The sequence below is a fragment of the Balaenoptera musculus genome, chromosome 2, assembly GCF_009873245.2.
Source record: "Balaenoptera musculus isolate JJ_BM4_2016_0621 chromosome 2, mBalMus1.pri.v3, whole genome shotgun sequence".
NCBI lineage: Eukaryota > Metazoa > Chordata > Mammalia > Artiodactyla > Balaenopteridae > Balaenoptera > Balaenoptera musculus.
The window spans coordinates 84,230,326-84,243,995 of record NC_045786.1 but is presented as its reverse complement, the minus strand read 5'-3'; the positions used below and the strand labels follow the sequence as shown (position 1 = coordinate 84,243,995).

Below are 13,670 nucleotides of genomic sequence, written 5' to 3'. Positions count from 1 at the left end.
GATTCCGTTGCAAACTTGACATTCAGTTTGGCTGAGGTTCCAATCCTTTTCAAGGACCTGAGCTGGAGTTCTGAGTTGTCCTGGGCCATGCTTCGGAAGAATTTGGGCTGATTTATGATTTTGGGTAGAAACCATGTGAGACTTGGCAGTTCCACATGGGGTATACCTCAAATCAGGCAAAAACTGGCTGTTTCTACAAAGTTTCACTTTGACTCTGGGCACAATAAAGCCATGGGGCTTTCTGTGCCGCTCTTCCCAGCACAACTAAACCTCCTAAGGGCCAGCCGCAAAGCAAAACGCTTGTCCCACAAAACCTCATTTTTAAGGACTGCCAGACTTGGCCTCTATTGCATTGTAAGCTATAAACATGCTATGGTCTTCTTCCCAATGATTATTCTTTGGAATCTTTGAGCTGCTCCAAACCACCTAAGGGTGGAGATCACACCCTAAGCTTTCTGTCTTCCTCCCGGCACTCACCAGGCTGCGTTTATTTCAGGCGGTACTTAGTAATCACTGGCTGATGTGCCTGGGTGTGCATAGGCAGAAACAAAGCGTGTGCTACCGTTCACTAGTCAAAGCAGCATGGGTGAAATTATACTTGCTAGAGCTAAAACACTGTACAGCCTTCACTGAATTGGTTCTTTAAACAGATGGGGGAGGTGAGATCTAAAGATCGTGAGCCACCATGAGAAGACTTTTCCTTCCAGGAAAACAGGAAAGATTAAGCAAAAGTAACTAGCGATGGAAACAGAACTCAGAGAACATTGCTTGAGTGCTTTCGAAAGAGACTAAAGAAAATAAATAACATACCATACAGAACTTACCAACACAAAACAGCCTGTCGGGGGTGGAGTGGTAGCCGGGGTTGCAGGCACACTGGTACTTCCCTACGAGGTTCACGCAGCGGCCGTGGGGGCAGAGGTGCGCACTCAGTTCACACTCGTTGATGTCTGTATAGAAGATGAGAATACCAAGCACCCAGCCGTAAGCCTCTGACTCTGGCAGGGGTGTTGGCCGAACGACTGCCAGCAGGTAAGTGGTCTTCCTCCTTACCTATACATGCTGAGATGTTGGGGGAGAGCTGATGGCCAGGAGGACATTCACAGCGGTAACTCCCCTCAGTGTTTAGGCACACGCCTCCTCGGCACAGCAGAGGATCTCTCTGACACTCGTCAATATCTGCAAAGTGGAAATGACCCCTGTTGAAGCTGTGGGTGGTGGTCCTGCCAGGTCCCCACGACCAGGCCAGTGCACTCATTGCCCAGTTGCTGGGAGTTCTGGCTGCTAAAGGCTCACAGGTTTTCTTCTTGGAAAACCGCTATCCACCTCACTCAGAAATGCCTGGGAGGTGAGAAATTACACCCCGCTCTCATGCTGGGGACTGCCCATGGCCAATAACTGCTTGAACTGACATGGGAGTATAAAATCTCAGCCTCCTGGCCTCGAGGTGGGACAACTCTCGGGTACTATTCACACTCCAAGGCCCCTGTGGGATCAGGTTAAAGCTAAAATCCAGTCGAACAGTTTGCTTCTCTTCTTCCCCTGCCCTAAGCTGCTTCCCTCACTTCTTTACAGGTTCCTCCTAAGAGCACTCCCTCAAAAAACACCCCCATCTCAGTCCTGTTGCTAGGGAACCTGATCTAATGAAACTATCTTAATCAATCTCCTTTTCTAAAAATGATGAACCAAAACCCTAGAATGTGACCCCTAATATAGCTTATGTTTGAATTGTTCTCTCTTCCCTGGGGTGTCTATTCCAGGTGTTAAACTCACTTCTCAGGGACCCATACCTGGTGTCTGAGGCCACCCGCTGCCCCAGAGCATGAATTCCCTCATTCCTTCCACATGTCAGTCTCCCTCTGCCACAGTCCAATGCCTGACTCACTGGTCAGGAGACCAGCGCACTGGGGGAGCAGGAAGAACCGACACAGGCGATGAGTCACCAAAGCTTCTTGGAATGTTTCTTCCCTGGGCTGATCAAATGGTCACGCACTCACCCATGCAGTTCTTCATCATCATGAATCCACTTTCATAGCCTTCATCGCACTTGCACTCGAAGTCCCCGGGGGTGTTCACGCACTGGCCTCGGCCACAGAGGTCGGGAGATATACGGCATTCATCGATGTCTGCACAAAAGCAACAAGTGGCAGCAGATGAGCCTCAGGATAGCTTTACTTCTTGTGGCAACATGTTTAAGACCAAGAGTTCCAAAGGGTATCCCTCCAGGGTGAGCCCCTTTACTGACCTGTGCAGTTCCTTTCTTCAGAATCCAGAGCAAAGCCACTGTCACACCTGCACTTGAAGCTGCCGATGGTGTTTCTGCACTTGCCATGGGTGCAGAGGTTGGGAATCATCTTGCACTCATTGATGTCTTCAAGGAAAATCAAATGTGGGAAAAGTCCGTAAGTGACCAATTAGGAGATCTCAACACCCCATTTTAAACCCAGGAAGTTAGAGGGTCTTGGTCATACTCATTTTAAAAAATGTGTGATGATCCATGAGAAATAGGACTTTGTAAACAGATCTAGACTTTTAAACGTCTACATTTTAGAAAGTATTATTGAAGAAGTAAAGAGTGCGTTTATTTGGACTTCTAAAAGCCCAGCACACACCAAACGCTGAACTATTTGCTGAATGAACGAATAAGAATTTCTAAACCACTAGTGTCTATATGTAAGGCATGTGGAAGATTTTCAAATATATTGTCCTACAGGAAGCAATTGAGTATGTAGTGGAATGAGATATTCACTTATGCTTTCTGATGCTTTTTTTTAATACTTAAAAATAAGAATTTCAAAGGAGATGCCATTTATAATTTTAATTCTTTACAAGTGATGTATACTATTTAAAACATGTTCTCAAATAATGTGTACTAATTTAAAATATTTTCTCAATTAATATGAAGTTTGCATTAATAAATGTGTACAAGAGTTTCTTGGAGACTGCATAGGTAACATGTAATTTGAGTAATCTGAGTTTCCCCTTTTAGGGGCCTTTCTAAAGCAAGACCTAGAGCTCAAGAAATACAAGTTCATTTCTACCTAATGTCATGAGATACAGAACTGGCAGATTAAATCTCAAGAACATCTAGTCCTTCTGCGGTAATGGATTGCCACAGCTTTTGTAAGCAAATCATCCAAGTTCCTTTGAATTTACTTAAGAGACATTTCAGAGGGCCGTCTAGAAACTGTCTCTCTAGACAGTACAATTTTAACCCCAGGACTTCTTGAACCAAATGCTCAGTAGAAAAAAAGTCTACACTTTTTAATATAAGGATAATTAAGTGATATTTATATACTCATTTCCCATTTTTAGAAATTCATTTAGTTATGAAGTATAATAAGTAGGTCCAGACACAATGGGCAACTGACACAAAACTCTATACTGAGAACATAAGCTGGGCCTCCCTGAATAATCGGAATTCTGAGAAACCAATTATGATTTTTCCGTATGCTGAAGTAAACAAGGTCTGTATCATTGTGCATAAGAAGTTAACTCAATTTTGGAATTAGATTAAATCTGTAACTTCCTTTTTTTTTTTTTACATGGGTTTTATATTATAGCATAAGAAAATAAAATTTGAAATATAAGTCACTGGAGTGTTTGCCATAGGAATGAATTTTGCTGTATTTGGACACAGAGGACCTGTCACTGGGTTTCTCACACCGTTATCTATAGTCAGGTGGACCAAAGTGACTTGGATGCTTCAGATCAGCAGATAAAGGTTACCTCTAGGGCTTTAGTAGATGGCATAAACATCTCCCAAGAAGATTTTTCTTTCGTTTCTGCTTAGCTTTAGGATAGTATTAAAATCTATTTAACGCTTAACAGTGACTACATGGGAGAGGCAAGTGACTCAGGAAGTCCTGAGATGTAGAAAAAGAAAATCCGTGACAGAGTGGACATTTTGCCGTATAAAATTCAGAAATCAGAGAAGGCACACTGAAATGATCCAGGGATGACCACATGGATGACATTCATTGTAATTCCGTCGGTAGAACTCTGTGCTCCTGAAAATGCATCCTGTTGACCTAAAAGAAGAGTGAAATCAACCACTGAAACCACCGTACCTTTGAAGAAAGGCTTTCCATTTGTGATTTCTTTTGTGGCGAATCCGGGTCCTCTGGGACAGAGCTCTTCATACTCAGGTGTGTTCCTCAGGGGACACTCCTCACACTCCTCGGTCCCCCAGGCTGCCCCGACAGAGCAGCAGCAGGCGTCCATGCGGTGGCGGCCAACCACGGGCAAGGTGCACTCCTCATCCTCGTACCCCAGGAAGCAGGTCTCCAGGCGGATATCTGCCAGAGGGGACGAACGGAGGGAAGCTGAGGAGAGCTACTCTATTTTCACTGCCCCAAACTGCCAACGTTGTGTTAGGCCAAGTACAGGACACATAACAATTTACTACGAACTTATTGACTGAAATTAATTTTTTTTCCTCAAAGGAACCTAGGCTTGGTGGTGGGTTTTCCTTCTTAAGAAAGACTCTTAAGCTGGCAGCTCTTATTTATGTGCACCTCTTCTTGCGGCAAGTATCCTTTGAACTCTAGGTATTTTCTGATAATTCTACATAAGGAGCAGTATTCGAAGAAATCCTGCAACGCTCTTTTGGGAGATGTTTTCTCCCTGTACAGACCATGCCTATTCCCAGTGCATGCACTCCGTGATGTCTTGACATCTCCTCTCTAGCTGAAAGCCAACTGCAGTCTTTATTGTTGGAGAACATCTCAGCTAGCACCAGCACCTTTTTCTCAGATCCACTTCATTTTTGGAGAGGTGGAATAGTAAACTCTGAAATGAGGACTGCCCTCCTTGTGATTAAAGAGGAAAAACAGCAAAGAAAAGCCATCCACTCCCCTTCTCAAGTATTTCTTTCACCTCAACATGTGCTTTTGTGCACATTCTTCTGGATACTTGTGGGAGTGTGAGCTTCCTTTAATGTTAGAAAGCTACTGAAGCCTTCTGAGCAACTTCACATCCGGGTTGCCTCTTTTAATTAAGATGGTTAATTTCAAAATGAATCCTAAACTAAACCCTGAAGCATGTTGCAACTGAAGAACCTGGAAAAGCGTTCTCATTACATGCTGATACCTCCTAAACAAAGAAGCTAAGACTCAGGATAGGATGAACTGACATCCACAGTTATGAAAAGACTCTACCCTCTGAATTCCAGCTTTTCTATTCTGTATTGCTTACATTATAAACCATAAAGTTTTATATTTAAAGGCTGATTAATCCTAATTCATAAAGGATGCAGATCCCTTAACTGCATGCCGCTCTTGCAACCACCTACAGTGGTCCTTCACTAAAGATGCTCTTCAGAGTGGTTTCAGATACACAATACAGCTGAGCATCACTTGCAGAGTCACGGACTCTGAAACCAGTGATCCAAAGGACGTATTCCTGGCAGTCAGAAGCCATAGTGGTAACACCAGAATAAGCCTAAGACGCCACAAGCATGACTGTGGGACCTCAAATCTACTGCCACTATGAGTCCACAGGGCAGCTTTCTAAGAATTCAGGGTTTGGTGTCCAGTCTCTTCCACATCATTGTCGCTTGGGTTCTAGCAGTTGTCATGGAGAATCTCATCATGGCTGATATTGACAACAGCCTTCGTTCCCTCAGGTTCACTCCTCAGGCTGTTACACTCTTCACGCCTGATACCCACAAGAGTTTCCTGCAAAGACCTGTCCTTCTGGCTTACAGCAGCCCTGCCTAGCAGGCTAAGGCTACAGTTTCCAATTAAGCAAAAGTGTTCTCCTTACCAGTCACCTAGGATTCTCTGTCCATGGCCCATGGAGGGCAGATTTAAGAGCTCTAGAATAATAACTGTGATGGGTAACAACAAAGAACTAAAGTTTCTCTTCACTGACATGTTCTCTACTCTTTTTATAAAGAATTAATAAAGAGCTGAGTCAGGAAGGCTATTTGTCAAGGAAACCACAATGCATCCTAATAGAAATGCTGAATTTGGGATGTGTGTGTGTCTGTACTTGGAACCAAATATTCAGCTCTATCTTGTTAACTGAGTTTTTAATAATCGTTAAGAAATATTCATTAGAAAAGTAACGAACAGTATTTACCTAGGCAAATCCTCCCTGTGGCATCCAAAGTCATCCCACTGGGACACTGACACTTAAATGATCCCTTAGAGTTAACACATAAGCCATTTTTGCATACTCCCGGGAACACTTCACATTCATCTATATCTATGAGGGAAAAAAAAGCATGAAGTTAATATATCTGTATAACATCATTCTACTTCATTCCATTCATGGAGTCATATTATTACCACAACTGAAAAGATCATTTTAAACCTGATAAGTTTACAAAACTAGTTTGCCTCCAAATAATTCATGTAGAATTTCTGGGATGTTTGAAAAGCAACCAGACTGAGCCCACCTATTAGCAAAGATATAACAGTTTCTCCATCAGTCTCAGGGAGTAATTTTTGAGTTGTAAAGACACGGAGCTGGTGGGAGTTCTTGGGGACAGGTCTGGGTACTATAGACATCTCAGGTAAGGCTCCCAGGGGCCATACAATTAGCTTTATGAGACCAGAGGGCTGCAAGTGAGTAGAGAAAGAGAAGCCTGGTCTTTCAAACTAGCAAAGAAGAAGTAGCTTGAAGATGAGCATAGAAAAAAAATCCATCATCGAGGAATATGTGGGGCCAGTCAAAAGAGTCTCCTTTGAGAAGTGCTGAGACATCCCAAGAAAGTGCGTATCTAGTTCTAACTCAGCAATGGTCCCAGGCTGTTCTGTCAAAGCCTTGGTGGTCCCAGCTTGAGTTGGGGAGCGTGGAAGATGCTCATGTTCATTCATTCATCATTCATTGCATCTGTCTCAAATATACTAGTCCTTCCCAGTTTGCTTAATGGAGAGCATTATGTTCTCTGCACATTTTTTTGGAAAAATATTCACCATCAAGTTAACCCAAAGAAAGGCACTTACTTGCCAATGCCAAAAAAGGGGAGCGTTAGTCAAGAAACTCACACACACTGTGTCTCTATTTAGAAGAAATAACTTTCCAAGCCAGGGATGTTGAAAAAAATATTCTAAATCTTTCCTCATAAGAGAAATAAATTGGGAGGGGGAAATTTACCTTTTTTGGGTTGTTTTGTTTTGTTTTGTTCTGGCCACTTGTGTACCAAAATGTGCTGCTGAGGTCAGATAAGTTATTAACAGTGGGTCTGGACCAGAGAGAGGCCAAAGGATTCAGTCATCATTTGGAAAGCAAGACCTTGGGTGGGGGATGTAGTGTTCCTCTTTATTTTAGCTGAGAAAAAAAGTTCATTTCATTCCACATATGGGACTAATTGCTGTTTTAAAAATTTTTCAGCTGCTGTGTCATGTCAGGTTGTGTTAGTCACCCTGACCTATGTCTATCTGGGACTCCATGAGAAAAAAATCACAGGAAACTGGAGAGAATCCATGTAGACTTTCAAAAACGAGGCACTAGAGTGTGTCCTTCTCATCATCTGTGACCATGAAACAAACAAACAACAACACAACAACAAAAAACCAGGACAAACCAAGAAAAATGCAAATTTTATAGCCTCATCAAAAACTTCCTTTTCTGTCTTCCTCATAGATAGCAGTTTGAAATTGTAGTCACTCAAAACTATGGTCAGCCTAAAGCATTTTCAGCCACCCTGCCCTTTGGCCACAGGGATCTGACGCTGGCAATAGCATATATGCTTGTGAAACTCACGTCTGTTACGTTCGGCAGTTCTCATTATTTTTTTCCCCCTGCTACACATTTCTCACTGGGAAGTTATATGACAGCTTTATCCAGTCCAAGTTAACACAAGCATTCTTCATGCACACAGAAATTTATGATTTATAAATAATCATAAATACCTTCACACTGTGTTCCTTTAATTCTTGAATAGCCTTTACCACATATGGGATCTGTACCAAAAAACAAACAAAAAGCAAAAAACAAATTTGAGATAACAATGTCCAGACTTTGTATGACATGGTATAAGAAACACGAAAGAGGACCTTTAACATGAAACCGATTTTATTGCTATGAATAAGTCTGAGACGACAAAGTGTCTCTGAGATTGCATAGGTGAAGGAGAAGAATGAAATGTCTCCTTGAATAAAGCTCAATTCATCTGAGATATCCTAAAAGACCCAAAGGTACCCTAAAGATCAAACTAAGGTGATGACTAAGAAGGAAATTGACTCAATTTCTCTCTTGCTATTAGCCCTAAAATATGAATCACACTATAGGATTACTGTAACATGAATGTGGAAAACAAAGTCTAGAACTGGAAGATCTCATGCCCTGCAGCATTCACACTATATAAATGCACACATTTATATATCTAAACATTGAATCAGCAAGGCTCTCAAACCTCAGCTTTGCAACAACTTTAGTTTAGTGATGAACACTGGTGGCTTTACACCAATCATTTTGTGGGGAAGAAAATCTGCGCCTGTAAAAAGTTCAGGACCCCTAATCATGAGGTTCCTGAGAGAGCCAATAGGAATTGATGATCTAGGAAAGCAACTCCAGATAACTACATTACAGTGTGGTGATGGAAAACAATCAATTAACCAAATCACATAAAACTATTGTCCTTGACACTTCTCTTAGTTTCCTATTCAACCACATGTTTCATTGAGGTCATCAGAATGAAATCTTCTAAAATTCCCGTGTGAACCTAAATGAACAAAGTTCTCGGCTTCCCCTTTCCGAGCAAAGTGCCCAGTGGGCACAGGAGCTGCAGCACCTGCTTCTCTTACCAACTTGGCATGGGGTGCACGGACTCCCCCAGGCAGCACCAAGGGACGAACAACACTGGGACTTTAACGTGGCTCCATTGATGTTGATCTCACATCTCCCATCAATGACAGTCTGCCAACAAGTGCCCTTGATGGTTTCTGCAGGGGCAAGGGGGTGACGATATTTAATAGACAATAGAATCTATATCAAAAATTCAAACATGTGCATTGGAATTACAGCAAGAATAGCATCATGAAACAAGGAACAATGATCATTTAAAACTTTGTTCTTCCATACTGAAACCCTTTTGCAATAAAAGCACACATTAAATACAGCAGCCCTGATAAACATAGGAAAATCATTCTCCGAAAGACAAATACCTATGCAGATGGTTTTTGTTGGATCCAAAGTACTTTCGGAAGAACATTCACAAATAAAAGAGCCTGGGCTGTTCTTGCAGACTCCATTAATGCAAGGACTTGATTCACATTCATCGATGTCTGAAACAAAAACAGGTCTACGTTACTGCTAAAAACTAGTCTTGGGCACAAATGAATATTTAAACTTTGGTCTCAATTGCTACCACATATTCTTCATTAGATAGTAAAGCTGACCTAGATAGATTTTTTTTTTTCTAGGCCAGATGGAATGCCAAAAATAATAACTGAGCACATCTCTATGTTCAGCACATGGCTGAATCTTTTTATTCAGAAAATCTGGAGCAAATGTAAGTGTGATTTCTGAATTACTAACTCAAATAGCACATATCTAATATTTTCTTCATCTATTAAATGATGGCAAATAAAATGCCAATTGCAGGCAAACACAAAGTGAATACTTTTAAATGGCATTTGAATGCAAAATAAATGGCAAATAAAATACCAATTGCAGGTAAGTACCATCAGTAGCTTACAAAGTGCATAGGAGTGTCATTTAGGATCACAGAATCTCAACGAAGTGACACAACTGTCTAAAATAGAAGTGACTCTAATTTACCTTCGTGGTTTTCCAGTGGCATTCCAGAAGGCAGTAAAGTACATGGTATAAGAACAAAAATACATCTTACCTTCACAGGTTTTTAGGTCAGGTTTGTATATAAATCCCTTGGGGCAGGTACAGACAAAACTTCCAGGAGTATTTCTACATTGTCCATTGTCACAGAGTAGACTATTCAATACACATTCATTAATATCTGGAAAACCAAAAAACATAAACTTTTAAAAGATCCCATCCTTTGCATGCAATTTCTCTGCATTTTTAGGCTAAGTTTTTAAGGTCATAATGATATGATTAATTCAAGGAAAGAGGCAAAACTCCTCTACCATTGATCTTTGCTGAAATTACCTATTTTAGGAAAATAGGGGCTTGAGCTGATTATCTATACTAGGTATCTACAAAGTCTAAAGTCACCAGACACTATTTAATTCTCTTCTTTCTTTAGCAGGAAGAAAACCTGGATTTCTGGAACCTGATTTGCTGGAAATCATTAATATTTATATAATTGGATTTCTGGAACCTGATTTGCTGGAAATCATTAGTATTTATATAATTGTTTCACTGTGCCAGAATTAAAAGGACTAATCCTATTGTCTTAAGGAACTAAATAAATATTTAGAGAGTATGGTCCATCTTTGGTAAGTATTAGTTCCAGGATGGGTGTCTCTTCTTTAGAATAATTTAAGTGGTCTCCAGTTATGTTTATAAAGTATGAAGCAATCTGTAGAGTTTATAATTGTCATGAGGAATTTAGACTCGAGATTCAGAGAGCTGAGGAAAATTCCTTGCTTTCAGCTGAATAATAGGCAAGTCTGATGCAAAACCAAACTTTTGATATGTATTACTTAGATAATTTAGGAAATGTAGAACTTAAAACAGTTTATTATACCTCTTTGAGCTAAAGTACATCACTCAGCCCACAAAATAGGCTACATAGTCACAAGAGACGTTTTATACATTGAGAGACTCTGCTTAGATTACCATTTGACAAGCTAGTAGCCCTTACATAAAGGATACACAAATTCAGCACTGGAGAGCTGCATGGGTTCACCACAGTAAACATACTTAAATCAGCAACTAACAGTTGTTCCTTGGTATCTGCAGGGGATTGGTTCCAGGACACCCCCCGCACCAGGTTACCAAAATCTGTGGATGCTCAAACCCCTTATATAAAATGGCATAGTACTGGCATATAACCTATGCACATCCTCCCATATACTTTAAATCATCTCTAGATTACTTATAATACCTAACACAATGTAAATGCTAAGTAAATAGTTGCTGGTGTATGGCAAGTTCAAGTTTTGCTTTTGGGAACTTTCTGGAATTTTTTTTCAAATATTTTCAATCTGAGGTTGGTTAGATACGTGAATGCAAAACTCGCAGATATGGAGGGCTGTGTTTATAAAGTTCTTAAAATACGGGAAAATCAAGTATAAAGTTATGTATTGTCTGAGCAAATAGCATGCTGAGAATTCTGTCAAAATCATATAAGGAATGCTAATACTTCCCAAAAAGGTCAATATTGCAATTCTTAAACGTTGATGATGTCAGAAGAATCTGGAACTTTAATTTGAGGAATTAAAGATTAAGATATAAAATAGCCAGTCCCTGGAACTCTGTGGGAAGTGGCTGAAGCGGATTTTTGATTCCTAGCTTCACACCTCTGAAAATAATCTGAAATATGAACATACTTCTGACCTGATGATAATGGGTCCAACTTTGGAGTAGACACTAAAGCACTGAAGGAAGAATCCCTTCTGCCTCCCAAACTCTCCCTTTTGCGTGATTTTTGGATGAAGCTAAAACATCTCTGTGCCTTTCTGGCCTGCCCAAATAAATAATGATTTTTCATGTCTGCCAATGTAGAGAGGCTCCTACAGAAAAATGAAATAGTAAAACTTCTTTTTGAGTTGAGTCTAGTTTGAAAGTACCATGTGTGCTCATATAACAACTGTACCCCCCAAAAAGGGGCCCTAAAATTAAGGGTGTGAGAGAGAAAGAAATCACTTCTCAAAATTCAACTGTAGACCATAAAGAAGGAAGGGCCAGGTTTACGCCAGCAATAAAAGTTAGGGAGAGAAAAAGAAACCTGCAGTCGAAAGAAGAGGGTTTTGTGATAAGCCTGTGAACTCCCATGACCTGCTTCTATCCTCCATTTTTTTAGGTACTTGCTTAGCCTGAAACTCAGGTGAAAGCTGATTTAAATGGGGGGGAGAGAAGATACTTTGATTTACTGTGAGTTCTTTTTATGTGAGTACAAATGCCACATAGTTTAGAAGGAAAGCAGGTGAAAATGCTCAAAGTAAGATTTCTGCTGTTTTGAAAATAACTGCTATATCTACTTTGCACATAATGACAATTAGCAGCACCCTAATAACAAAGGCATCTCGTAGGGGCAGCACTCGGCTTCAACCTGAGCAATTAGAGAACTGCACGCTGTATGACAGGGACAGTTGCTATGTTCCATCCTTTACATAGTTAAACAAAAGACATAAATTGTCAGGATTCAGCTATGCTGACACCCAAAGTGTAGAGCATCCATTTGTCCAGTCCTTTCAACTACTCAAGAGCAGTTTCCCTCAAGCAACAAAAGAAAGAATGCATGATGCATGAAATGTCTTAGAAAACAGGTGAAACGTCTTACCAACACAATTTTTCCCAGATGAATCCACTTCATATCCTGAATTGCAAATACATTTGTAGGTCCCACGGAGATTTTCACAAATTCCATTTGGGCAAATATCAGGATCTAATGCACATTCATTTATATCTACACCACAAAAAAAGTTCAAAATCATTAACATTCTAAAGTAAACATCAAATGAACCATCAAAAAATAACATTACAATAACTGTAAAGACCTTAGGACCTCATGAAAATAAAGTTTCTCCTTGATGAGAACGTTGATCCCTTTTTCTCACTACAAGATATTCTGACTCAAGTCTTCCTTCCATCAGTCCCTGAGAGGAACTTGGCATCTGAGCTAGAACTACAAGATTACCAATCCTTAATCAAGAGGAGAACTCCTGGACTTCTTTTTGTCCAAACATCAAGGTGGAAAGGTTGATCAAATACAGAGCCCAGGTTCCTACAACTGGTCTCCCTGCCATCAGCCTGTCCTTCTTCAATCTACATTCTACACTGCCACCAGACTTAACGGCCTAAAAACAAGGTGACTGTGTCATTCTCATGGTTCAGACTTTCGTAGGTTCGACAGGATTCTCAAGATTAAATTAAAATATGAACTCCTTATTCACTTTAAATCTCTTACTCTGCCATAAACACATAATGCCCTCTTCACTCTGTATGGGGAATGTCTGGAGCAAGCCTACACATTGGTCCGAAGCTTGCTCAACCACCACCTGCTCTGGAAAAGCCTCTGCTACTCTGTCCAGATGAGGCTGGGTCCTCCTCTTCCGTTTGCTCACGGCCTGAGGACAGCTCTAAGAGTCAAGGGTGATGCCGAGTGACAGTCAGTGAGTGGCTAGTCTCAAATCTTGTTGTCCGACTCTTCTATAAATCAAGGTTGACCTTTTTTTTTTTTTTCCTTATCCAGGTCCCTATCACAACTTATTTATTCCGCACTAACTCCTTATTCATTATACATTTCCTTACTTCTCCTCTTTTCTCCTCCAAATATCCACCTCGCCCTTTCTTTATCCACACATAGTAATGAAATCAATCAAGAGAATGAACTGACAATCAATTCAGTCAGTCAATTTTTTCCCAGAACTCTCTTGAATCAACTCATTTAGTTTTTTATTAATAAAGTAATCCTTTCCTCTTTCTTGTCACCTAGTTTTACACTTGCTCCAATTCTCCCCTTTAATTTCTTTTATGGCACCAGTATTTCTCTACTTCTAACTTCTACACTTAAACATTTCATTTTCTTCCAACTCAGTTAATTGCTATCACCACCTGCTACAAAACACAAG

The 13,670-nt window shown here is 40.6% G+C and overlaps 1 protein-coding gene across 1 annotated transcript in view; it reads right to left on the bottom strand.

Annotated features, from left to right (window-relative positions):
- Positions 1 to 13,670, bottom strand: part of FBN1 (fibrillin 1) — a 252,818-nt gene that overhangs the window by 87,153 nt on the left and 151,995 nt on the right. Inside the window, exons 19-29 of the mRNA XM_036841971.1 lie at positions 12,380 to 12,505; positions 9,803 to 9,928; positions 9,117 to 9,236; positions 8,757 to 8,894; positions 7,863 to 7,913; positions 6,085 to 6,210; positions 4,071 to 4,298; positions 2,246 to 2,371; positions 1,998 to 2,126; positions 1,054 to 1,179; positions 825 to 950 (exon numbers count right to left, since the gene is read on the bottom strand). Coding sequence (XP_036697866.1) covers positions 825 to 950; positions 1,054 to 1,179; positions 1,998 to 2,126; positions 2,246 to 2,371; positions 4,071 to 4,298; positions 6,085 to 6,210; positions 7,863 to 7,913; positions 8,757 to 8,894; positions 9,117 to 9,236; positions 9,803 to 9,928; positions 12,380 to 12,505 — 1,422 coding nt within the window. The remainder of the gene's footprint in view (positions 1 to 824; positions 951 to 1,053; positions 1,180 to 1,997; positions 2,127 to 2,245; positions 2,372 to 4,070; positions 4,299 to 6,084; positions 6,211 to 7,862; positions 7,914 to 8,756; positions 8,895 to 9,116; positions 9,237 to 9,802; positions 9,929 to 12,379; positions 12,506 to 13,670) is intronic.